The sequence below is a fragment of the Taeniopygia guttata genome, chromosome 3 (assembly GCF_048771995.1).
Source record: "Taeniopygia guttata chromosome 3, bTaeGut7.mat, whole genome shotgun sequence".
Lineage (NCBI taxonomy): Eukaryota > Metazoa > Chordata > Aves > Passeriformes > Estrildidae > Taeniopygia > Taeniopygia guttata.
The window spans coordinates 90,924-118,085 of NC_133027.1; the positions used below are offsets into that span (position 1 = coordinate 90,924).

The 27,162-nt window shown below is 43.2% G+C and overlaps 1 protein-coding gene across 1 annotated transcript; it reads right to left on the bottom strand.

Moving 5' to 3' along the window:
• Nucleotides 1-5,206: 5,206 nt before the first annotated feature.
• On the bottom strand, nt 5,207-25,625 carry LOC140683789 (uncharacterized). The gene is made up of 7 exons (XM_072927468.1): nt 25,524-25,625; nt 23,769-23,895; nt 19,407-19,933; nt 17,568-17,630; nt 10,766-10,840; nt 7,333-7,497; nt 5,207-5,701 (listed from the first exon to the last, which is right to left on the bottom strand). The coding sequence occupies exons 1-7, from the start codon at nt 25,623-25,625 to the stop codon at nt 5,480-5,482; spliced, it is 1,281 nt and encodes a 426-aa protein (XP_072783569.1). The 3' UTR covers nt 5,207-5,479.
• Nucleotides 25,626-27,162: the final 1,537 nt, after the last annotated feature.

Here is a 27,162-nt window from a genome sequence, read left to right on the forward strand (position 1 = left end):
TACATAACACTGCATCTGGCTCTCAGGGCAGGATCTTTGTTTTAGCTCTAGCTCTGTGTGGTTTCAGTTCAGCACTTGAGCCCGTATTCCTGCCCCAACCTAACAATCCCTCCTGCAGTAACAGCTCTACAGTCTCTATCGGAGCCCTTGAAGCAATTTCAGCTCCAGCCATGCAATTCCCATCCCAGCTCCATATTCCCTATCCCAGCTCCACAGGGGTTTTACCCCAAACCCTACCACATTTCTGTCTCCTCCGGCTCTGCTTCCTCAGCTCCAGCTCCTCAGCTTCCTACTGCCTGCAGCTAAAAGCTGCTCCTGCTTCTCACTGCAGCTTGGCGCTGTTGATAAGAGCACAAATCAGTTACTGTCATAATTTCAATGTCTCTTGCAGCTATCCCACCCACTCTAATGGGATCCCAACTTTGGGGACCCTTGAGGCCTGAAGCCAAACATCTACCTTCCCCCGCCCCCTGGGTCTCAGCCCAGCACCTCCCCAAAGGCCCCCTCACCTCTCCCAGGCAGCCCCAGGGGCTGGGAATAGCCACCGGGCCCCTGCTCCCACCTCCCAAAAGGTGCCCTTGGGCTGATGCATGGGCCCTGGAACCCTCCGAGCCCCCACACCCTCAGCCTCTGCTTGGTACCAAGGGGCAGGGGCTGGGAACCCCCAGGCATCTCCTGCAGGCCCTGCACTGCAGCTCCATGCCTCTCTCCCAAGGCATTTATCCAACTCCAGCCCCAGCATTTCCACTGCTCCACATTGTTTTGGGCCCGACTCGTGCCAAAGTCCTTATTCCACACCCTGGGCCTTTATGTCTCCCCGGTGACCTCACAACCCGTGATTCAACCCCAGCCCCACAACCCTTACTAAATTAACGTCAGATAAAAAAAACGAAACCAAACAAATTAAGTTTAATAAAACAAACAGAACAATGAAATAATGCAATACAGAAAAAATTGAGTAAAAGCAAAATCAAATAATAAGAAAGCAAACAACCAGCTTTATTCCCAGTATTCTCAACGTTACTTTAAATCCAGAAACCGTGAAACGGCTACTCCCCAGTGACAGCAGCCGGACCCCCTTCGCCACTCCCTGCCCCGCACGAGCCTCTGGCCGCCCGAGCCGGGCAGGGCGCGGCGCAAACAACTGGACACCGCCGGCCCCCGGCGCAGGCAGACGCGGGAGTCGCGTCCGTGCTCACCAGCGCTCCTCGGATCGGCAGCCGCGGGGGGCCCGTCCCGGCGCAGCAGCGCTCCCCAGAACGCGCATCCGCAGCTCCCGTCGCCTCCAGCCCCGCCGCCGAACTGACGCCGCCGCCAGCCCGACGCACGCTACTTATACCTCAGCGCCGGCCCCGCCAGCCAATCACAACCCGAGGCAGCGCCGGCCCCACCAATCCGAGCCCGCCCATTCCCGCTGCGCTCGGCTCGCGACCACCCCGCGCTCCCCTCACGTGCCGCTCCTGCCGCCGCCATTGCAGGGGCCGGGTCCGCCCGCTCCCCGCCGTCAGCCCGTTTCCCTGGGAGAAATCCCGGCCGGCGCCTTAACGGGAAGTTCCCGCCCGCCCTTCCCGGCCCCAGCGCCTGCCGAGGCTGCGGCAGCAGGGATGATAGGGCTCCGCCGGCTCCCAAAGCGGCGGCGGGAGCGGCGCCTCTGGCGCACGGGGGAGCGGGGCCAGGCTGAGGAGTCGGGTCGCGACTGAGCGGGCTGAAATGGCAGGAACCGCGCCCGGTTTGAAAGGGCGGCTGTGATTGGACAGGGCGGGGAAAGGCGGGCCGGGATTGGCGGGGCTCGGGAGCTGCGCGGCCGCGGCCCGTGGCAGCGTGGGGCGGAGCCCGCGCTGCTCGAAGGGCCCGCGGGTGTCCCGGGTCCCGCTCGGAGACCCCCTGGCCCCTTCTCCGGCCCTTGCTCGTGCCCGGCTCCCGGCGAAAAGGGCCCCGCAGAGCCCGTACTGCAGCCGCCCGTCGGCACTCGGGGCAGGGGAGGGGCGCAGCCCGGCAATGGTTCCGGGCGGCAAAGGCGGACTCTGCGATAGCAGCTCGGATCGGGGAGCGGCGGCGACGCGGCGCGGAGGCGGCTCGGTGGTGGGGAATAGGGAGGGCGCGCAGAGCCCGCTGCGGGCTCTCGACGCCTCTTCCCCCGCAGCGTTTCCCGCTTCTGCGGGGACTTGTCCTGCCCCGACTGGCCGAGATCAGCACCCTGGCCAAAACAGCGAAGTGCCCGCGTCCCCCTGCCCGCCCTCCGCCTGTTGCGGGCCCGCTGCTCACCCTCCTTCTCCCCCACGGTCGTCCGATTTTATAGAGGAGAAAATAATATTGACTTTCACATTCAGAGATCAGCTTTTTGCATCACAAGTATTTCGATATGGTACAACTTACTTTTAACTGCTTTGTACAGCATAATTTTTTTAATAAAACCCCTACCTACTAACAACTAGAAAATAAGAATCCCCTTTATTTTATACTATATTTTAAAACTTCTATATTTCTATTTTTTATTTTTACAAGTTTTTGTCTATTATATCACAATATATTGATGTACTCTATTTAGATACATAATATTTATGACATATAATGTGCTATAAGAAGACATATACAGTAAAATATACATTATGAACTATATTGATTCCTATTATTTTGTTATATTTATATACCCACATGTATTAATTATACATCTCTTGATGGATATTTTGTTTATATTTATAATCTATATTTATATGTATTTATATAAAGATATAAAATACTCTATAGCAAACAATATTATATCTAATAGTAATAGATAACATTATTCATGTTACATGTTTTATTTATATATTTTCTGTTTATATTTAAAATTTAAGTTTTTGTTCCCATTTTCATATTTATGCATTTGTTTTGTTTCATTAGATCTATAGTTAAAACTTTGCAGTAAAAATCCAATTCCTAATAATAAAATGCCAAAACAAACAGCATCGAATTCCCAACAATACCGTCCAAAAAATTCAGAAAGGCTCCACCAGCCAACCAACTACCAGCAAAAAAACCCGCACTACACTCCTTTCACTAGCAGTTCTTATCACATCACAAAAATGAAACAAACATTTTAAAAAAGACCTATAGAAACCCACAGAGCAGATGACAAAAACCACTAAAACAAAACAAACAAACAAAAAAAAGAAACGCCAACTTACTATACTCCAAACAACACAACAGACCCCGAACGTTTCTTAAAAAAAAAAAAAAACCAACCAAAACTCTACCACGACACTAACTCATAAAGAGAACCCAATACTCTATAAAATGAATTAAAAAACCCCACCAAATAATTACCGATGTAACAATATCGGAACCACGAAGAAAGAAAAGATTCACCACCGAAATAAAATAACTACCTAAAAAGATCCACCATAGAAATACCCACGTTCCCAAAAGTAAAACTAATAAAAAACAACAACCAAATACATCAAAATACCAAAAAAACCAAACACATCAACAACAACAAAATAATTATTCCTTACTCAATAAACCCATAGTGCCTCAAACCATCAAAACACAAATACCACTGAGAAATAAGCAGGTCGCCAAAAGAGAAATGTAACCATAAACAATAACTCCCGAATTCCCTGCAACAATAAAACACACACGGCAATCAAATAAGCCAAATGAATAAAACCCTTATAATATAATAAACAAGAATACAATCATCAATATAAAAAAAAAAAAAACCTAACTAATTAAGTACAGGACACTACCTCAAGCCACCAAAACAAACACTACGCACTCACGCCAATAAAAGCCTCCACAACCGAATTAAAAACCTACCCTCTACTTCATGCTACGACCCAGAAAAACCATTGTAAGCCTTTAAAAACACATCCTTTAAAAACATAAGAAACGATCAAAAAGAAATCCAACAACAACACTCAAGCCAAAAAAACCCTCGTCATCAGCGCCTGAAGCGAGAACCGTAACAACCAAAAAGTGCCCCACGGCCCTTCTCCTACACCAACTCCGGACAACAGAAAAGGATCCGATGAGTTCCCCAGAACCACCCCACAGCCACCCCAGGCAGGAAGGCTGGAAAATGAGAAGCCGCGCTCCCGGCAGGAAAGCGGCTCCTCGGGCAGGCACAGGCGGCGCCGCGCCGGGAGACCCCCGCCCGCTCCCCCCGGCCCGGCGGGGCCGGCACCGGGCCCGGGGGGCCCCGGCGGCGCCCGAGCCCCGCGCCCGGAGCGGACGGAGCGGCCGGCACCGGCCGGCACCGGCGCAGCGCCCGCGCCGCCTGCCCCGCCCGCCGGCCCGGCCAAAGCTCCCCTCGGCTCCGCACGGCTCGCACCGGCGCGGCTCCGGCAGTCCCGCGGCAGCCCCGCCGTGCCAAACTCTCCTCCCGCCTCGGCCATCCCCAGCCACTGCCAGCGGGGCTCCCGCGCCGGACCCTTCGCTGCCGGGCCAGGGGCAGAAGCGCCCCAAATGCAGCGGCGCAGCCCCATGCCCACCCTGCCAGCGCTGCCACAGCTGCGCCTCCCTTCCTTTGAAGCCCCGAAACTGACGCCACGCTCGGGCGCTCACCCCACTGCAACAAGGGCAAAGAAATGTGGGCTCCCCTTCCATCGCATCCCCTAGAAATAGAAAAGAAGGGGCTTGCCTCAAATGATGGCAAAAGGCAGAATTTTACCTCAATCCAAACCCCTTAAAAGGAGGGACAACAGGGCAGCCCCCTCATTTCAACTTCAGGAGGACGAAATTCAAAAGGGAAAGGAGAAAAGTCCCCACTACAAAGGCGCACCGGCTCACCTATTTGGCCGCTGCTTCTCGGCACAAAGGTTTGTCCCTCGGCTCCTCCTTCGAGCAATGCTCCACGTCCCCAGGTGCGTATCCAGGTGATCCCCCGGACCCTGTCCGAAGCGCTCACCGTCCTTCCATGAAACAGCCCCGGGAGCCCCCCATAAACTCCTCTTCTCCAGCAGCTGTGTGCAAAAGCCAGCGGCGGCAAACCCTCGCCCTAAAACAATCTCCCCCCGGCAGGAGCCGCCCCCTCCCTCCTCATCCTCACAGCTCGCACCTGGGGCTGCTCTGAGCCCTCCTCATCCTCACAGCTCACACCTGCGGCTGTTCTGAGCCCTCCGCATCCTCACAGCTCACACCTGTCACAGTTGCAACTCTCCAACAGCGGCTCTCCTTCTCCAGCACACACCCACTTCTCACAGACACAGATCCAACAAAAACCTGCTACGGGTGTTGGCTTTTCTTAATCCCTCTGGTTACACGATTAAAATACATACACATACCATACATCCTGTTCTAGTTTCAGTCACAAGCCCAGCCTCAGCATCCATGTCAGAGGCGTAAAGGGATGTCGCCGCAAGAACCCCACAGTCCCAGTGCCAGCCCTTCGGTTCCTATGGTGTGTGCAGTCCCTTTGCCAGCCCAGCAGTGATTACAGCACCCGCCCTACAAATCCCCTTTCCCAGCCCCAGTGATTTCAGCTCTTGAACCACAAGCTTTATTTCACTGCCAGCTCTCTTCTTCCAGCTCCAGCTCTGCGTTTCTCCAGCATCACAGGGGTGATCTTGGCTTCGGCTCCAGCTCTGCAGCACTTCAGCTCATGCCCCAGGGTCTCTAAGCCCACCCCACCATCAATATCCCACCCCGCAGTGATTTCAACTCCCGCCCAGCAATGCCCAGTTGAACCCTGAGGTAATGGGCCATTCCAGCTACGTACACTCTGCAACAAAGAGGAACAATGTCAAATAGTTAATGAACTGAAGATAAAGATTGTGCCACTAAAACTTGAAGGAAAAAGATATTTTGTGTGGTGTGTGTGTGCTGGGAGGGGGTGTTACAGACTGAAAAAGAGATACCAGGTACTTTTTTCCATTTCCCTTGACTGTATTCAGATAACTGAAAAAAAAAAAGAAGGAAGAGTACTCTGTATTTCAGTCAAATATCAAAAACCTAATTCTAATCTCTATCTGTATTCTCATGTCCCTATGTAACATGAAGGAGACCCCAAATTCTCCAAAGGCTCTGACCCTGGACCAATCTTAAACAGAGACATGCTGTCTAGCTGGCCCTTATCCTTCAGTACTCTTCTCATGACAGAGGCATGAACACTTCCAACCTGAAGAAAAGGACAATAAGAGCAAGCTAAACAATTCTACAGCCACATTAACTAGGAACAATATGCTCCTGAGATCTCAGAGAGCTGCTCAGCTTGCAAACCTACAAAAGGAAAGTCTGCCATCCTTCAGAACATGGATCCAGGGAGCTTAATCTAAATGAGCACTATCATACCCATCTGCTGCTAATCATAAATACAGTACTTTTTTTTCCCAGAGGTAACAATTTTTGGGAATCATGGTCTTTCCTGCAAAACAGTTATTAATAAACTGACAATCATAATTTTAAGAGTAGCGATGTGATATTCAGTTTAATAATTGCATCCCGCTTTCTGAAATTGTATTTTAATTACATATAGAAAGATTACTAATTTTTGGCTTCAGCCTGTGCACTAACAGTAAATACCAACAACTGCCATATACAAACTGCAAATTGGCTATGAGTTAGCAATTCCTATTTTTATTTCAGTTTTGTAATGAAAAGAGGACATTGAAGTGTCCTTCAGTCATTTCTCTGTATAACTTCCTTTTCACTGAAATTATAGATTTCTTCTAGTTCTATCTATTCAATCAGTTGAATTCAGGAGCAAAATGCAACACGGGAAATGAAAATTACTAGGACAGTTGTTAATCAACATGAATCTTAACTGTATTACAATATTTGAATTTCCTGACTCAAACCAGTTTTTATCTTTCTTTTTTTCCTCAGGTTTCCCTGAAACTGTCCTTCGCATCTTGCAAAACTGGAATATTCCCTATTCCCTACTGTCAAGTTCATCGATCCATTTTGGCAATTTTGATTTGGGTGTCCCAGATGATTTTATGATTTTTATATAATTTTTTTTTCCACTGAGAGAAACCGTGATATGCAAACCTCATATAACTGTTTAGTGCTGTATTACCACAAATTCACTTTCAGTGCCTGACAGGTAAATGATCCTACGAATTAGCACCCTCATTTATTTTAAATGCAAATCCATCTGCATTGTAGATTTGTCCTGCAGACACTATCAATCCATTTACCAAGTGACAGAATTTTGTTATTCAGTAAAATGTAGCTGCTTCCCAGATAAAAAAAAAACTATTTATTGACAACGGAAACAGTCTTAGAATTATCCTCAAAATTTGTCATAATCTTCCAACGGATTTGAAATCCTCCTTAGTTTCAGTTTGATGCTCTTACAAGACACACTTTCAAAGATGTTAAAAAAAACCCCACCCAAGAGTGAAATCATACCTTGGTGCTTGTGCCTTGGGATGGGGCTTGGGAGCCCTTTGCATTGGAGGAAGGCAGCTTCTCAGCTGGTTTGGAGGAGATCAGACTCGCTGCGGGAGGCTGACTGCGCAGAACGGAGCACAGGCAAAGCTGCACAGTCTCCTTCAGAGCTTTCAGCTGGGACTCCTGGGGAAATAAGAAACCATCACTTCTCTGTGATGTGCTGTGATGAACACAAGGGCTTACATTCTCCATCTGTATTAAACCAAACACTTAGGAGTAGCTGCTGCTTTTTCTTATTGATGGAAGGAATTAAGACTGTCTAAAGCAGTATTTTTATGTGATTAGGTTACAGTACATTAGACACCAAACTGCCTAGGAAGTCACTGCACTCTCTTCCCATCCCTTCAAGCAGTTTTATCCACATTGATTATTGCAAATAGTACTTAAATATATTTTTTCTGAAAAGAAAAATACTATTTACAAAATATCATACGGTGTCCAGCCTTTTATGTATAATATCTACAGAGAAGTCATAAGTATTGTAAGACACAGACTTTGCATGGAGTTTTGTCTATAACATTCCAAATAATTGGTGTTTTTCTACATTATACATAGATTATAATCCAATTAAGATGGCTTCCCTCATGGGCATATTATACTTTTGCACTATATAGTAAAAAAACCATAGGTCTTTTTAACAGTTAAAAATATGTTTGTCCAGACCCACTACTGTCCATTAAGCCAAAATAAAACTTCTAAGTGGTGAAGTGCTTGCGACTCTTGTTAGAACATTTGTGCTTTACTCCCAGAAAGATAGACAGATATATTGATGGAAACAGAAGTCTGTAATTGAAATAAGCTGAGAAAGCAAGAACAAGGAGATAACTACAGCAGTGAGGAAATCATATTTTAAATCTTTATTTCATCAAAGCAAGACATGGATCAAATGTTAGCCATTGAGGTCAAATCTTACACTCACTCCAGGGGGAGTCAGCAGCATTTGGCATTAAAAAAACATTTAATTTCTAGTTTTCTTCTTTTTATTAAAAATACACCTGTAAATACAGAATGCGTTCACATTTCAATCATCAAAGATTTTTTTAAAGGTATATAAATCAAAGGATACCATGGCAAAAGCTGGTGGAAAACATATGTAAACATGGTGGAAAATGTGTATATAACATTACACATTGCATATAATGTATGTGAAATATTGCATATAAAATAAAAATATTTCATAGTCATATTAATCCTAAGCAATGCCATACAGCATGTTTTAGTTTATTTTCTTAGCAAATATTTTTGAGAAAATTACAAATATTTTGTTTTAACTCAGATAAACTTCCCCTGAACTGAAAACAGGGAATTTATCTCTTAACTGGAAAAAACTAAATGTTTCTTTAAAAAACAAACAATGCCAGTTAGTAGAAGTGTATTTCCACAGGAGGACAAAAGACAACCATAGAAAGATCATTAAAGCAGAGCACAATAGGAAAAATTAGAGATATGGGAGATGGAACATGTTATGACCTGCCCTTTAAGGTAAGTCATTAACTTAGGTTCTTGTTAATAGATCCCTTGGGGCAGATTAGAGTGAAAACCACAGAATTACCTGTGTTTTACATATATGTAAATGTTTTATTGTAGAGCAATTTGGTTGCAGATGAAAGCAAATATGTAACTGTTTTGGTTATTACCTACAGTAACAAATCAATATAAAAGCATAAAAATAACACTTAAGAAAATGAGGAAGAAGTTCAGGGAAGGGAGAAAAAGAAGGGGAAGGGAAAAAGGGAAAAAGGGAAAAAGGGAAAAAGGGAAAAAGGGAAAAAGGGAAAAAGGGAGGAACCATAAAAGTAAAAAGATATCACCATCCCTGGATCCAGTTATGAGACTTAGTCGTTGCAATTTTGATGTCCATCGGAAAAAGTACTTCTTTTCAATGTAACATCTCTTGAATTCTACCTTTTCAAGTTAGTGACTGCACAGACAGCATAAATCAACATTTGTTATGGTTAAATGGGCAGAGGTAGCAGACTGGCTAATTTTGCATGATGATATGGACTCAGTCAATCTAGTCTGATATAACCCTAGTGCTTCCTGCAGATGGCACCAATCTGAAATTACTCTCCTCTCATCCAGAAATTTCTCTGGATAATTTCTCATCTCTTAATCCTGCTATCCAGTGCTTATTCTTTCTTGACAGCAGCCATTCCAATTTTGCCATTTCAAAGGTAAAAGAAGAACAAGTAAATTTGTTTCCATCCTGTGAATAGCATAATTCAGTATTGACTTTGCTGATAGGAGATCTATAAATGAACACCAGGAAAGCACAGGTGAAGGAAACACTATTGGAACCAGGGACGTAATTTGTCAAAGTTTGCTATAACCTTGCCTAGATGTGATTGTGATCAAAATAGGCTGCTTACCGGCCAAAATGCTGCCCACATGTGATGCATTCTTCCTATGTCCCTGATCTATTTCAGTCCTATCACATGGCTAGATCCACAGAATCATCAAGACTGGAAGAGACCTTTAAGACCATCTGGCAACACAGCACCATTTTAATCACCCCTAAACCCAAGTGCCACATCCAGATGCCTCTTCAACACTTCTACAGGTGGTACCTCCACAACCTCCCTTGGCAGCTTATTCCAATGCCTAACCACTTCTGCAGTGAAAATAAAATTTCTGATGTCTAATCTGTATCTCCCCTGGTACAACTTAAAGTAATTTCCTCTCATCCTTCCACTTGAGACATGGCAGAAAAAACCAACCCCTGCCTCATGATGGTTTCCTTTTAGACAGCTGAAGAGAACAATGAGCGTGAGCCTCCTCTTCTTCAGACCAAACAAGGCCAATTCCCCCAGATGCCCCCAGAAGACCTTCACCAGCGTCACTGCCCTTCTCTGAACTCACTCCAGCACTAAAATGCCATTTTTTAAGTGAGTGGCCCAAAACGGAACAGTATGTGAGGTGTGGCCTTACCAGTTCTGAGTACAGGGGGACAATCACTTTCCTAGTCCTACTGGTCACACTACTCTTGGTATCTGGGGCCTGGTAATTCAAAATTTGTAAACATTCTAAGGGTTCATGGTGGGAAATAGAAAACTGCTCTAGTGTAAATAAACTTATGACTGACACTAAGCCTACAGTCAGCACAAACTGTAGTTCAATAAATACCTAAATCTACTAAAATCAGTGCAAAAATTTTTTGAGCTTTTTTTTCTAATTTGACCATCCTCTTCTTAAATAACTTTGCAGATGTACTTAACTTCATGTATCATAATTAGTTCCACTGATTTCAGTAGCATCTCTCTCAGGTACAATTCATATGTAACTTAGTATTCATCTAAGTAACTGCAAGGCTTACATTTGTTTTTGTCAAATTCCACCAAAACATCCACAGCCGATATAGGTAAACATGCTTACATTACATGACACTTCTTACTTTGTCAAGGGCTGCGTTTTCCAATTTGTCTTTTGCAACAGATAGTTTTTGCTCCAGATCTGTTAGCTGTTGTGCCTGTGGGGATCAAGAAAAAAAGCTGATGCAATCTCCAATGCATTTTTTCATGTGAGAGAGGAAAGAACAGAAATTTTGCAAGTAATACATATGGGCTGGGTCAGATTTGCTTTTCCTGAGGAAAAAAAAACATTATGGCCAAATGTGCTCCATTGATGTGAATGCAAGCTTATAATAATTCAATGTCAATAGCAAAATTATTTCCATACTATAAAATATTTAAGATTATGCCATAATATCCTTCTGGAAAATTCAAGGTATTCAAATGTCATTTAATAATTTTGTTCGTTTGTCTGACTTCCGAGTGCAATTTGAAAATTATTTTGTAGTTTTAGGCATTGTGATGCCACCATTAAGCTAATTGGGCATAAACAGACAAATTAGAAAACACCCAAACATTCTTCTTGCATGCAGACACCTTATGAAATTATACTACCTACTACTATACAAGGAGGTAACTCCAGATTTTTTTTCTCCATGTCTTTTCCTGGAAATAGAGAAGGAAAATGCACAAGACTAGCTAACTCATAGCAGGAAAGCAATTTGGGAGACTTGTGTTGGAAGTCAGGATCAGGCTAGTAGCCTGCACCCTGAGTGGAAGGACTTCTGGCTCTGTATAATGTATATGTCATTCATGGAGCACAGGAGTTCAGCAGAAGCTTTTTAAGTGAGTGGCCCAAAACAAAGAGCATCAGAAGATGCTTTTAAATGTTCAGTAAATAAAGACAAGTATTTTCTCTCTCTTTCCCTAGGATATGTATGAACCCAGCCTGTTCACTTGAAGGAAATACATTCTCTGCAAGACTCTTCTGTTTCAGGAAAGCAGATTCCTGAAGTTGTCAGCCTTGTCATTAATAACACATTAGTATACAACCAAAAGGAATAAGGATTCTTTTGCTGTTGTACCTGCAAAAAACCCAGCCTAGCCATTGTTTTCCCTGTTTGAAAAGGGATCCATAGAGAAGGACACTGGACTAGCCACTTATCTTTTCTCTCGGAAATTCTGATTAGGTAAATATACATTTTGTGTATGCAAAATAATAGGATAAAATTCTCAATTTTCAGATAAAGAGCACCACATTTTTATTTCAATATTTGCAAGTGCATTTTCCCTCAACACCATTCCATGCCCTCAGGCTTCTGGAGTACAATCCCAGCCAGAGATTTTTTCTTGGCAGACCTTTCAAGATCTCCTGCACGCTGCTGATTGTAGCATAGCTTAATGGATAGCCACACTACGTAAATGTTGTTTAGTGTAAATCCTGTAAGGTTAACTTGTTTTCTGCTGGGGTAATGACAGTCCTTCCAGCACACGGCATAGATGAGGTGGTGAGCTTAGGCACGCCTGTAGTCCTCAGCAGACAGCTAATGTGATGTTCATTTGCATTAGGCATAGTCTGTTCTGCCAAATGAAATGTCAAGAGTCTGGAATTTTCAGTTCCCAACTCGTGTAAAGAACTGAGTAGTTGCATTTTAAAACAGGAATAGGCATTTATCTTCAGATTTATCACCAGAGTCACAGTTTCATTAGTCAAAACCAAACTTCCTTCAAAGTGCAAGTCAACTGTGACGTGGGAAAGTCTCTTGTGAATTGCTGTCCATAATTTACACTGCATCACATTCCTTACAGCTAACATCAGTCACTGCCACAACACACATATCAGACCATTGGTTTGACCCTTTAGTCTGGCAACAGAGAATTCACTACAGAAATAATCCTTCCACTTTATCAGTTTGCAAAATTTAAGTGGAGTTATTACTGATTTACTAGAGAAAAAAATTACTGATATAAGAAATTGCTAGAATTCAGTAACTTTTTGGATTTTTTCCTAAATATGGTATACAGTATCACTCACAATAAACACGGCCACAGAAAATGTCTGAAAGACTGGACATTGACTCTATATGACGCAGAGACACTTCTCATAGAACTAGACCAAGAAATTTCTCACATCATTAACATTTTTATACTGTTACTTCTTATTTTTCAGTACAGCTATACAAATTAATACGCTCTCAATTAAAGAGAATCAAGATTTGAAAAACTGCATCATTTCAATTGCCACTAAAAAGGAAATTACACAAAATAACATATGACAAACATGAGGCTAGGATGGCACCTCTGATAGCGTGCAGAATTAGACTCAGATGGAAATGGTGAGGACCATACAACTAGGCAACTTCTTATTTCAGCACCATCAGATTTACAGTCTAAATCAGTGAAAAACCAGAGCTACAGTTATGAATTAGAGGGTGTCTGGTTTCCTTCAATACATGCATTACGTAGGCATCTGAAAGTCTTGGCAGTTGACAGAAAGCAGGCAGTGGTGGTTAGAATTGACTACTGTCTTGTTCTGGTTTGAAAACAAAACCAATGAGAGACTCCAAATCAAAAATACAGTTTATTAGGAAAAGTGAGAAAAGGAAACAAAATACCTGCAATAATACAAAAGAAAAACCACTGACAGAGTCAGAATATAACCTGATACCCTTTTTGGTCAGGGTTGGAATGGCTGCAGTCCTCCTGGAAACCCAGTGGAAAAGCCTGAGTTTGGTGTCCCAAAACCCCAAATTATATCCAGTAAGGAATGCTTGGCTTCTCCCTCTGGGTGGAGCATCTCACAATGGGATGCTGTAACTGTTATCAGTCATGCAGTGACAGTCAATAGCCCATTATCAGCTGTTATGCGGCATGATGAAGTCAGCCTGTAGCTTATAGAACTTATTATCCCTAATAATGTGTTGCAAGAGCTCTGGGAAAAAAAAACAAAACAAAACAAAACAAAAAAAAACTCTACTATTTTACATTGCATTTATGTTTATAACTGGTATTTTATAATAGTTTTTTTAGTTCAGTCATGTCTTTCCTACACAGTTCTGGTAAACTTTCCAAGGGAGGCTGCACAAGATCCAGATGCTGAAAAACCACGCTGGATGAACAAACACACCCCAGACTAAAGATCCTGTCTGAAAGCAGTATTCTCTCAGGGAAGTTGGTACAACAGGCCAAAAAGGAAACTGTTCCCAGTTTTTTCTTATCATCTCCTTCGAAGACTGAACTACAGAAATTGTATTTACCATTACAGGGCAATGTAAAAGTAGCAACAAAGATAAGAGCATTCTTTCTGAGCTAGACACATAAATACACAAATAAAGTTATAGGAAAGTGACACAGCTTTTTTTTTTTTTTTTTTTTGGAAAGCTTTCTGCAAGAAAAATAGGAGCTTAATGGTACTTTGAACATAATGAAGAATGCTTTAAAATCTGTTAAATGGACTAGTTTTTCACATATGCAAAGTTAGCTGAATTCTGCAGCTGATAATTTTAATACGTGCAGAGGCAAATCATGGGGGAAGTGGATGTACATGAGGTGCTTTAGGATCAAGCCTAGTCACCAGAACTATACAAATAAAACTGTATTAGAAAGCCTGAAACTTGCATCTTCATATATGTGCCAGTACACAAAGTACTTCTGTAAAAATTTATCACAAATTTAAAATATGTAATCAATTATCACAAGCCCAGAAAGCAATCCTAATGTTTACACAAATTGTCTGCCAAAGCAGGTGGTTTTCTGCTTGTTTTTTTCCTTCCTTTGTTTTTCTTTTATTATTTCATCTCTTTCTCTGTATGTAATATGGAATCTCATTGCCTTCATTAGAGAAATAAATAATTTAAAATTCTGGAAAATCAGTTTACTGTGGCATGTAATTAACTTCGCTAATAGAGAAGGAAACACACACGGCATCAGTTTTACTTCAGAGGGAGGAATGGTACAGATATTTACCAAGTCCAGTCAATATGATGCAAAAATAATTTCACATAGTTTTGTATTTGACTCTATGTATTTGACTGCATCCCCAAGAACCACAAGAACTCTCTACCACCAGCACCGGACCTCAGAGCAGGACCAGACCTTTCCACAGGCTCACTGCTCTGACAAGACCACATCCAATGGGACTGCAACCACCATTTGGACTGCCACCACCACGCTGACCAACAGGGTATCAGGTCGTGTTCTGACTTTGTCCCTTTAAACCAGCGTTTCTGTACTATTGCCATTATTGTAATTTTCCTATTAAATTGTAGCCCTGACTTGAAATCTTTCACATAGCACTTGTGTGGGGTTCATTCCCTCCACTGTTTTACCTTCCACTCAGCACAAGCAGATACTTTAAAAGTTTTCCAGACTATACTAAATGGCTTCTACTCTGCTTAGTGTGTGTGTGTGTGTGTGTCTTCAGACATGAAACACACATGAACAAGCACACTGAACCTACCCTCCCCCCCATCTCATATGATTTAGGAGAACAGCATAAGGCTGCTGCTCCCTCTGCTTCACAGATCCAATTTTCTTGGACAGGAAAAGTATTTATGAATAAACCAGCAAAAAATATTTCTGGTTACATATAAAGGATATACCAATATTGGCAAAGCAGGCATTCAGTTTCATACGGAATTGCACACTGTCAAGAGATATTTCAATTATTTACAGATAAATATATAATACATAGTTCTCAGTACGTGGGGCTTTGGAATTCACAATTCATCAACATTCTCCATCTTTGAGTATTTTAAATTACATAAGATCATAGCTTACCTAGAAGGCAAGTAACTCTCCTTATTTTGCAATAAAAGCACTCAGAGGAGAACCCACACTACCATTACCTACATCTCAGCTGGTGGTTCTAGTGTTCATTCATAATCAAGAAGAGTGGAAAATGGATTTGTAGAAAGTTCTCAGGGCCTGACAGAAGGTCCACACGGCATGCATCCATATGCAAACTTTGAGACAAGACATACTCATTTAGAAATGCCATGGAATAGGACAGATATTGTTGAGAGAGAAATGGAGCTAGAAACAAGTTTCAAAGGATGGCCTTGCAAATAAGACTAGATACTTTGGACAAACAGAACTATGAAAGATGTATTGTAGTGGGACCCACTTTAAGGCATCTACAACATGGCATGGCAAAAAGCTAGGCCAAGAAACACTTATAGTATATTTTCATTAGGAAATAGCTGGCTTCTGATTGTGATGGTGTGAATTACAAACATCTGCATTGTGTCACCCTTCTCATGAGACTGAAAATGGAATAAAAGTTTTTTAAACGCCTCTCAGTTGCCCCGTCTCTGGGTCAGGAAAAGGGTATTGTCCTATAAAGAACCATGTCTATTCAAAAAAAATCAAAGACTTGAAGGTGTAATTCATGTGGTCAAATGTAGACATAGCCTTCAGAATATAACCCGCCAAGGATTTGAAGTGGAGACTATGATGGAGAATGCCACATCCAGTCAGATGAAACCATTCCCATCCACAGGAGACACATTTCCTGCCTTTAGTACAGTTCCCCACATGTGTGCCTTAACTACTACACTGCCACAGGTCACTGAAGCAGTCTTAGGAGAGGGTGGCTTTCACTGCACGTGTGTCAGTGGCTTGCTGGACAGCCTTTCTGCCGTGTTCACTTGTTTATGTGCCCGTTTTCTTTTTCATCTCCTGTAAGCTTTTTTCAGGTGGGTAGTACTTGGCAGGAGTTCCCTTGCTAAGCATTAGTGGACACCCTACCATAACTCAGATCCTTTTTTGGGATCACTGTGTGTTAGCATAATGAAAACAACAGGAAGATAATAGTGCTGAGCAATCCTACTGCTTCAGCCAAAGAAAACAAACTTTCACAGCAAAGCAAGATTAGAATTTTTGATCTTTACCTCTGAAGAGCCTTGGACTAAACCTATGCATTAAAAAAACAAAAACAAAAACCAAAACCCAACCAAAAAAAAAAAAAACAACCAAAAAAACCCCAAGCAAAGAGCAAGCACGCAAAAAAAAAAAAAAAAAAAGCACAGAAATCACACTGTTGTTTCAATGGCCCACTATATTACTCTGTATTTCTCTGTATTTACGTATTCACAGCACTATAGATACTATAGAGAAACAGCAGAGAGAGTTAAACGCTTCCAGAAGACAATCTGGAACTCATAGTGACATGAATGACTTGTAAGTAATTCTAGGTCTAGTAACTTGGAAGATGACTACTTCATGTCCATCCTTTGTGCTGGGAATATATAAAGGGACTACTCCACTAACAGTCATCAGTCAGATGACCCACATCTCTCTCCTCTTCCTTTTAACAGGGATTAGCTTCTCCCTGTGTTAACAAGGACTAGACACCCTTCAGCAATGTCTTTATGTTTTGTCCTGACCTCCTTTATTGTAAAAATTTTTATTATTTTTTAAAATGTGCTACCTAGTGCAGACTATTGATTTGGATTGTTTTAGCAGCAGATGTTTCTTTTTTCTTAAGTCTTAAGACCTAAGGAACACTACATTGCTCAAGCTTATCATGAACACAGAGATTTACTTTAAATGTTAACAATAGTTGACTTTGCCATGGAGGAGTGCTAATTAAAGGAAAAACAAGAAGCAGCTGTAAAATATGATATCATTCAGTTAAAAAGATGACGTTACAGAAGGTATGGAATAGGGCAACAGGTTTTATTCATCAGCAGTAACCTAGAATTTTGCTTTTTGCAAGCACAAAAATATATTCTATTTCTGAAAATCCATTATGGTATTAAGTCTGTCTTGATGTTTTGAGTTCTTTTCAGAACAAACTTCTTCCTGAGAACTGCAATAATAAAGGCAGCTACCATATTCCTACTTCGCTACGATGCTGTATAAATGCTAATATACTTTAGCTAACTATAGTGAAATAAAACTTACCTTAAAAATCAAATCCTTTTTCCCATAATGAAGCTCTTTCAGCTGGGCTTGGATCTTTTTTGACTGAAAATGAAGATAATCAAATCAGGTTTTGGGTTTTTTAAATTTTAAATATTAAAAAAAATTATGTGAATTCTGAGAACAGCAGAACCTAGATCAGATTTATAATGTAGAATGTCCCCCTCCAAATAATTGTCGATTGCTTTTCCAGTTTCACAAGTCAAACCAACCAAAAGTACTGAGGAAAATGCAAAACGGCACACAACTAAAACACATACCTGAGTTAGGACTGTAAAGAACAGCAGCTGGGCTTACACATTTTGGACATGAGCTGTTATTAATACTTGCCATGAAGCATAACTGAAGGCATCAACTTCAAAGTAAACAATCTTATTCTTAGAAGCAAAAAGGCTCCATAGGCTTATAAAAGTCTTTGTAAAGATCAGGGTGTTGCAGGTGTACTACTTTGGAGCTACCTTCTCAGTTTGTAACCATGCCCTTGAAAGTACAGGCATAGTTATGCTTATTTATATCAGTTTAAGCTGATATTTACTTTATATATTGCTAAATATATCCTTAAAATAATTCTAACTAGTAGTCTATATATTATTTTATTAATTGAAACAAAAGAAATAGAAATTGATTTTTTGTACTAAACTCAACTATTCAAGGAACATTATTTCACCATTTACCCAAGCATCCTCTCAAAGTAATAATTTGTTTTTAATAAAATACACAATCCCAACTGATAAACAAGACACTCTCTTGTATTAATTAATGCCAAGTGTTTCGAAGTCCTTGGAATGGATTAGAAATCTGTTTCACATTTACTGAAAGAGCATTCCATAAACATAATGTATTACAAAAGGAGTATATCTTAAGTTGGAATTTTAAAAAAGATTTTATTTCTTACCAATTGATGCAGTCCAATTCAGTGACAGACTTTTGGGAAGGCTGAATAAATCTAAGGAATGGTATTCTGTAAAATCTGAAACTAATAGCAAAGATCAGTGCAGCAAAATTCTTTGAAACAATTTGGATTTTGAAAAACTTAAGAAAAACATTTCTAATCCTATTATCTCCTATCTTTGAGAATTTAGCAGAAACTTGACTTTCTAAGTACTGATCTCAAAAGGCATAGACTCTAATGAAGAAAATGCTTTCAATCATCATTAGGAAAATTTTAGTACAGAGGAAATTTTTTATGCTTTGGTTTCTTTCTGGCAAGGTGCAATAACCTTAAGAGCAATTATAGATGCAAAAAACCCAGACTAAAGTAATGTGAATAAATCAGATTCACATGTAATAACTTTTTTTTTTGAAATTAAAAGAGAAATAAAGGGAATGCTTATAAGAGTGCAGGTACTTCTACATTGAGGAATTTGCCAAAGACAGGATCTTTATTCCCCTGAAATAAGGAAGCATTCTGGAAATCAGTAATAATGGATTGTTCCTGTCTCAACTTCAAAACAAGCCTTTGGCAATTCCTGGCTTAGTGTAGACAAGGAGTTCATGTAAATGAAATCAGTTTTATATATTTTATAGATGCATATATCTATAGAATTATATCATAGGCACGCCTAGATGATTTTATCAGTCTAAAACTAGAGTTTGCAACTTGCTTTCTAATACATTTGAACTGCTTCTTGTGAAGTCACAAAAATAAGTTGGGATGACAGCACTTCAGGAACACTCACCATATAAGCATAATATATATATATTTTCTACTCATATGTGTTTTTGTATATATATAAAATACACCAGGACCTCAGTACAAAATACTTTGATGCAAATTTTTTTGGGTACATTAGATTTAGAACAGAGAGGAATCTTCCTTACCTCTTCTGCGTGCAAAGCACCAAGCTTGTTTCCTGACCAGAGCTTGTTTTTGAGGCTCGGGCCGCCCGAGCCGCCGCCGCCCCCCGCCCTGCGCTCACAGACACCGCCCCGCGCGCCGCTCGCGGTGCTGCTGACCCCACAGCCCCTGTGCACGGCACCGGAACCGCCGCGGAAAATCCCGTCGGGGGGCGCCGGCGTTGGGGACAATTCAGGCAGTGTAGAAAAAACAGACACGGGTCCTCGAATGCCGACGTCCTCTTTTTCGCGCCATCTCGAGAAGGTCAAGCGAGTCCGCGACAAGCCACTCCCAAGATGGCGGCCGCGGGCGGCGGGCTGCAGTACCGCCCTCTGCCCACAGGGCGGCAGCACTGCCGCCCGCCACCGCCGGGGGCCGCCGCTCGCCTCGGGGCCGCGGGCGGGGCCGGCGGCAGAAAAGAACGGGCGCGATGCCCTCCGGAACCTGCCCTGCAGCAAATGCCCCAAAACATCCCGCGCGGAAAAGAACGCCAGCAAAAAAACCCCTGCCTCTAACCCAACAGGAACCAAAAGCAAAAACCTTCTCTTTTAAACTGCATTTCAAGCTCTTTTATTTTTATATTTTTCATATTTATATTCACATTCGGATTTATAACGTATATTGATGTGTAATTGTATTTTTATAATTTCTCACATTTATTCCTTTATTACAATTTATATTTTTATGCATTGCTTAATACATTGCTTACATATTTCTATAGATAGATTTCTATTTCTAAAAGGCTAATATTGCTTAAAATAAACCCCTGCCTCTATCCAAGTAAAAATCTTTTAAAAACCCCTTTTCTTTTAAACTGCGTTTAAATTTATCTCTATATTTCGCATTTATATTCAAATTTACGTTTAAAATGTAGATTGATGTATGGTGTTATATGAAAGTATAAAATAGAAATGAAAATAAATATTCAGAAGAGATAGAATAGAAAAATCTCTGCATACATTGAATATATATTTCTATATTTAGAATGATATCAAAATAAAAGGTATATTCATTTTTCTTCCATTAAAACCCTGCCTCTAACCAAATAAAAAGCAAAAAAAAAGCCCCTTCTTTAAACGATACTTGAATATTTATATATTGTTTTCATCATTATAGTCACATTTGCATTTCTACTTTATAGTGACGTATTTAGAAATATATATCATATATATATATATATCATATATATATATATATATATATATATTAAGGTAGCAAGATAGACAAATTATTATTTATATTATATTTCACACATACTGCTAATACTTATTTTTACTTACCTTTGAATTTTTTATATAGATCCCCAGCAACAATATTTAGAGCATCTGCAAATAAAAGACTGGGAAACAGTTATTTTACTCCATCAGAACTTGGGAAAGGCCAGATTTAGATCTCTCCAAAGGGTCAAAGCTACATAACACCAGTTAATACCATTTACTGTAGAAGCTGAACTGATTTTGGTCTACACATAAGTTTCCTGTTTCTGCCAAACTTCTGCATGAATATTAAAAGTCTGAAGAATGACCACAAGCAGATCACCTAAACCTACAAGCTCACTGTTTCCCATTTTTAACCATGCCAGGATCTTCTCTTTTGATCACGTGAGTGGACATTTCCCTCTAAAACCTTCTGACCTAACCAAGAAGTCTCACCATTACCAAAGTTTCACACCAAAAGCAAAGCACCTCTGTCTGTATCATGCCTGCTGATGGTGCCAGCACACAGTATGGCCCAAGGTGTCTGCCCCATGGATTTCCCCGGGGTATTCACACTTTTCCAAAGGTAGCCAGCACCTACGCTGACTCTGAAAACAATTGCCCTTGCAAGAAGGGTCCATGGCAGCTCGGGGCACTCGTGGTCAGCCACAGGGCCTTGACACACAGAACAGGATAAAGGGACTTGGAGGATTCCCACAGCTGGCCTGCACTGACAGATAGAGCAAGTCCCTTGGGATTGTGGAGTGAATTCTGCCTCCCAAGGACTGCAGGCTCACATCCACACCCAGGACTATTCAGAAGAGCTGCAGCAAGAGCAGACATCGGGCAGCTCAGGGTTTCTCTAAGCCCAGTCCTACAAGCCTGTGGGAGCCACAGGTAGCCAGGAAGTTCCTGAGGAATCCAGACCCTCAGCCAGCAGCACAAAGTCCCAGAGCTGCCAAATCAGAGAGAACTGCCTTCCACCTCTTTTCGCTCACACACTGGTGCTGAAAACTGCCAGACAGGCTAAAAGTCACTCAGGGAGATATAGAGGGTGTTACTGATAAAGAGTTCTAGGGAAGCTGGATGGCCAGCATCCATCAAACTATCTTCTGGAAATCCCAGCTGTCACATTTCACTCCACTTTTCCCTTTAACTCAGGCTTTCCCCTTCCAGAATCAATTCTTCCTCCCCACCCTCTCCCACTCCCTGTGCAGATAGCTGGCAACACGCACAAGCTGGATCCACATGTGGTCACTGAAATTTGGCTGCACAGCTGACCTTTGCTGCTGCCAAAGGGAGGGAATTCCAGGCCAGAGCACCCCTCTCTGCCTGCCCTTCACTTTTCAGAGCTAATTGGCTTTTCTATCCCTTTCAGCACAGCACAGCATGGCCTCGTGGAGCTTGAAAAGCAGCAGTGGTTTTTATCACCATGGTGCAACGGAGAGAAGACTTCAGAGCATTTTCTGGGAACACCACATACAGTTATATTACACTTGCAGAATTGTCTGGCTATTGTGTCTCCTAAGTCACACAGTGGACTACAAACAGTGCTGTTTCAGTGAAACTCTCTACAACCACTGAAAGTAAGTCACTAACTCTGTTAGAGCAGGCAATGGACTCACATGTTCACAAAAACTGACTACACATGCTAAAGCCAGACGCTTTGTAGGTAAATGAGAAACACCTCTGGTTTGGGGCCCATCCCTCAGGCAGCAGGTTTTTTTTGCATGGACAGGATGATTACTACTTGCGGGGCTATATGAAACATTTACCTTTTTATCCAAGTTATGAAAGAATAGCTTTGAAAAGCACAGTAATCCAAGGCCAAAAAGACAGGCAGACAAATGGACAGATTTCAGCCACTCGTTTGGTTTTCTTGGCGAGAGCTTTTTGCTCTTCCAAGGGCTGACCTTATGCATTTGCCAGGTCTGGATGATCCACTTGAAAAAAAAAAAAAAAAAAAAAAAGGCTTAAAGGAAATTTCAACAGCAGACTCTTCTGGAGGTGTCTTCTGTCAATCTCCAGCTTCCCACAGGACTTGGTGCTTGTCTGGGGCTTTTGAGGAACAGCTCATAAATTGCTGCTATTCAGCCACTGGCAGTTGAATCCTGCTTTATTTAGTTTTTGGAATCTTGTAGTGGATCCTCCCTGCTTCCTTCCTCCAGTCCCTGCTCACATTTAGTTTCAGTTTCCTGGAGCTAAGAGTGTTGACCCCTTTAAAAGCAGCAGCAGCAGCAAGAAAACCACAAAGCAAGAAAACCCTGTCCTGACCATAAATGTTGTACCCTCTGCATAGAGAGAAACTCCACCAACTTTTCAGGAAGAAGATGCAACAAACTCTTTTGCAGCATATCCTGATATGACAGCCTTGCAGCATACAGAATCCAGCCTAGCAAGGAAAAAATAAAAAAAAAAAAGTGTTGTGTTAAAAAAAATGCACAAGGAAAAGGTGCTATTTTACATGGATCACAGTAAAGCCACAACAACCTAAGGGTTAATTTCTTCATGAGAATGTTTGAAGTCTAAATTTGAAATCTGTTGTCAACTGCAGCTGGCTAAAATGGAAAGGGCTACATTTCTTTGCTTACCTTGATGCCTACTGGGATCTGCTTTAGGGCCAATTTTGCATTAAGCTCCTGGGAATTACTCATCTGTCTTCTTGCATGAGATGAAATATATCTGTTAGAAGGTTGCAAAATGTGTTAGGATGCATTGCAGTGCTGTGCTCTTCCAGGACAGAGGCACAAAGTCTGATTCTTACCGTAGCTGGGACTTTGGGGATTCCCAGAGCCATTTTCATGGCATCTAATTTTAGGTCCTTTTCAGACAGATTTGTAATGACAATTTGGTTTATAGCCCCTCCCTCTGTGCCAGGGGCAGGAAAGTCTATCAAAGCAAATGAGGGAATTCTTCATCCTGGAATTCTGCAGGAATTCCCAATCCCGGAAATCCGGGAATTCCCCATCCTGGAATTCCGGGAGTTCTCAACATTGGAAATCTGGGAATTCTCAATCCTGGAATTCCCCAGCCTGGAATTCCGGGAATTCCCGCTGCTCCCTTTGCCTTTGGAGCTGCCCTTCCTGGCAGAATTCCCAGATTTCCTGGCGGAATTCCCGGATTTCCTGGCGGAATCCCCGGATTTCCCGCCGGGATTCCGGAATTTCCTGTCGGAATTCCCGGAATTCCGGGTTTTTTCCGGGATCTCTCCGTGCCCCAGCAGCTCCCGGAGCCGTTTCCGCTCCAGGGGGTCCCGGTAATTCCGGCTCCCGTAAAACTGAGCCACGGAAAGTTGGGAACGCACCGGGATTCCCGGAATTCCCGGATTTCCTGACAGAATTCCCGGATTTCCTGATGCCATTCCTGCATTTCCAGCCAGGAGTCCCGAATTTCCCGTTGGAATTCCTGAATTTCCAACTGGAATTCCCGAATTTCTTTCTGGAATTCCTGAATTTTCCGCCAGAATTCCTGAATTTCCTGTCGGAATTCCCGGATTTCCGGCGGGGATCTGCAGCCTCCGGGCCGGCGCCGCTTTCTCCACGATTTCCTGGGAATTTTGGGAATTTTTTTGGGTATTTTCTGGAGCTGCTCGGAGCCGTTTGGGTGGGGGGGTCCGGAATTCCCAGCGGGAGCTGAAAAAAAAAAACGGGAATGAGGGAGGAGGGAGGGGCGGGAATTCCCAAATCCCAAAATTCCCAAATCCCCAATTTAGGGGATTTTTGGGGAATATTTGGGTTTTTTTGGGATTTAGGGGATTTGGGTGTTTGGGATTTTGGGGATTTTTGGGGGATTTTTGGAGGATTTTGGGATTTAGGGGATTTTTGGGGTTTGGGATTTTGGATTTAGGGGATTTTTGGGGGATTTTTGGAGCATTTTGGGGTTTGGGGGGATTTAGGGGATTTTGGGGTTTGGGATTTGGGGATTTTTGGAGGATTTTGGGGTTTGGGGGATTTTTGGGGGGGATATTTGGGGGGTTTTGGGGATTTGGGGGACTTCAGGGGGGATTTTTAGGGGATTTTGGGGGTTTGGGATCTGGGGGATTTTTGGGGTTTGGGATTTTGGAATTGAGGGGATTTTTGGGGAATATTTGGGTTTTTTTGGGATGTAGGGGATTTGGGTGTTTGGGATTTTGGGGATTTTTGGGGGATTTTTGGAGGATTTTGGGATTTAGGGGATTTTTGGGGTTTGGGATTTTGGATTTAGGGGATTTTTGGGGGATTTTTGGAGCATTTTGGGGTTTGGGGGGATTTAGGGGATTTTGGGGTTTGGGATTTGGGGATTTTTGGAGGATTTTGGGGTTTGGGGGATTTTTGGGGGGGATATTTGGGGGGTTTTGGGGATTTGGGGGACTTCAGGGGGGATTTTTAGGGGATTTTGGGGGTTTGGGATCTGGGGGATTTTTGGGGTTTGGGATTTTGGAATTGAGGGGATTTTTGGGGAATATTTGGGGTTTTTGGGGATGTAGGGGATTTGGGGGTTTGGGATTTGGGGATTTTTGGAGGATTTTGGGGTTTTGGGTTTTTTTGAGGTCTAGTGTTTTTTGGGGGGGTTTGGGGGGGGGGGTTTGGGAATTTGAAATTTAGGGGATTTTTGGGGGATGTTTGAGGTTTGGGGGGATTTTTGGGGGATTTGGGGTTTCAGGCTCACCCGGGCGGGTCCCGGCTCCGTTTCGAGGCGGTTCCGGAGCTGCTGCGGATCCGGGAGAGGCTGAGCAGGGCCGGGATCCCGGGAACCCGAACCCCAAATCCCCAAATCCCCAAAATCCCAAACCCCAAATTCCCAAATCCCCAAAACCCCCCAAACTCCCAAAACACCAAATTTCCAAAAATCCCAAACCCCCAAAAACCAGATGGCAAGGTTCTCCCCCCCCCCCGCAGTGCGCATGCGCGGTTCCCTTTGCAGTACGCCCGCTTTGCGCATGCGCACTGGAATTTCCGTACAGCATAATGGCCGCCTTCCTACAGCAGAGTTCCATTTTCCGTACAGTGTCATGGCCGCTAGGCGCATGCGCACTGGGTTTTCCGTACAGCATCATGGCCGCCTTCCTATAGCAGAGTTCCATTTTCCGTACAGTGTCATGGCCGCCTTGCGCATGCGCAGTACCAGTTTCCGTTGCGATGTCATGGCCGCTAGGCGCATGCGCACTGGGTTTTCCGTACAGCATCATGGCCGCCTCCCTACAGCAGAGTTCCATTTTCCGTACACTGTCATGGCCGCCTTGCGCATGCGTAGTTTTATTTTCCCGCGCGGTGTCATGGCCGCTAAGCGCATGCGCACTGGAATTTCCGTACAGCATCATGGCCGCCTTCCTACAGCACAGTTCCATTTTCCGTACAGTGTCATGGCCGCTAGGCGCATGCGCACTGGAAATTCCTCTTCTGCGCGCAAAGCACCAAGCTTGTTTCCTGACCAGAGCTTGTTTTTGAGGCTCGGGCCGCCCGAGCCGCCGCCGCCCCCCGCCCTGCGCTCACAGACACCGCCCCGCGCGCCGCTCGCCGCGCGCTCCCGCCCCGGCACCGGCGGCTGCAGTACCGCCCTCTGCCCACAATGGGGGCAGCACTTTTCAAGCGAGCCCGCCACCAGGGACTCGCAAGATGGCGGCCCGTGGGGACCTGGACGGAGAGAGGCGTATTACGCCGATGCCCGTCGGCCCCCGCCAAAAACCCGCACGCTCGCGGTGCTGCTGACCCCACAGCCCCTGTGCACGGCACCGGAACCGCCGCGGAAAATCCCGTCGGGGGGCGCCGGCGTTGGGGACAATTCAGGCAGTGCAGAAAAAATAGACACGGGTCCTCGAATGCCGACGTCCTCTTTTTCGCGCCATCTCGAGAAGGTCAAGCGAGTCCGCGACAAGCCACTCCCAAGATGGCGGCCGCGGGCGGCGGGCTGCAGTACCGCCCTCTGCCCACAGGGCGGCAGCACTGCCGCCCGCCACCGCCGGGGGCCGCCGCTCGCCTCGGGGCCGCGGGCGGGGCCGGCGGCAGAAAAGAACGGGCGCGATGCCCTCCGGAACCTGCCCTGCAGCAAATGCCCCAAAACATCCCGCGCGGAAAAGAACGCCAGCAAAAAAACCCCTGCCTCTAACCCAACAGGAACCAAAAGCAAAAACCTTCTCTTTTAAACTGCATTTCAAGCTCTTTTATTTTTATATTTTTCATATTTATATTCACATTCGGATTTATAACGTATATTGATGTGTAATTGTATTTTTATCATTTCTTACATTTATTCCTTTATTACAATTTATATTTTTATGCATTGCTTAATACATTGCTTACATATTTCTATAGATAGATTTCTATTTCTAAAAGGTTTATATTGCTTAAAATAAACCCCTGCCTCTATCCAAGTAAAAATCTTTTAAAAACCCCTTTTCTTTTAAACTGCGTTTAAATTTATCTCTATATTTCGCATTTATATTCAAATTTACGTTTAAAATGTAGATTGATGTATGGTGTTATATGAAAGTATAAAATAGAAATGAAAATAAATATTCAGAAGAGATAGAATAGAAAAATCTCTGCATACATTGAATATATATTTC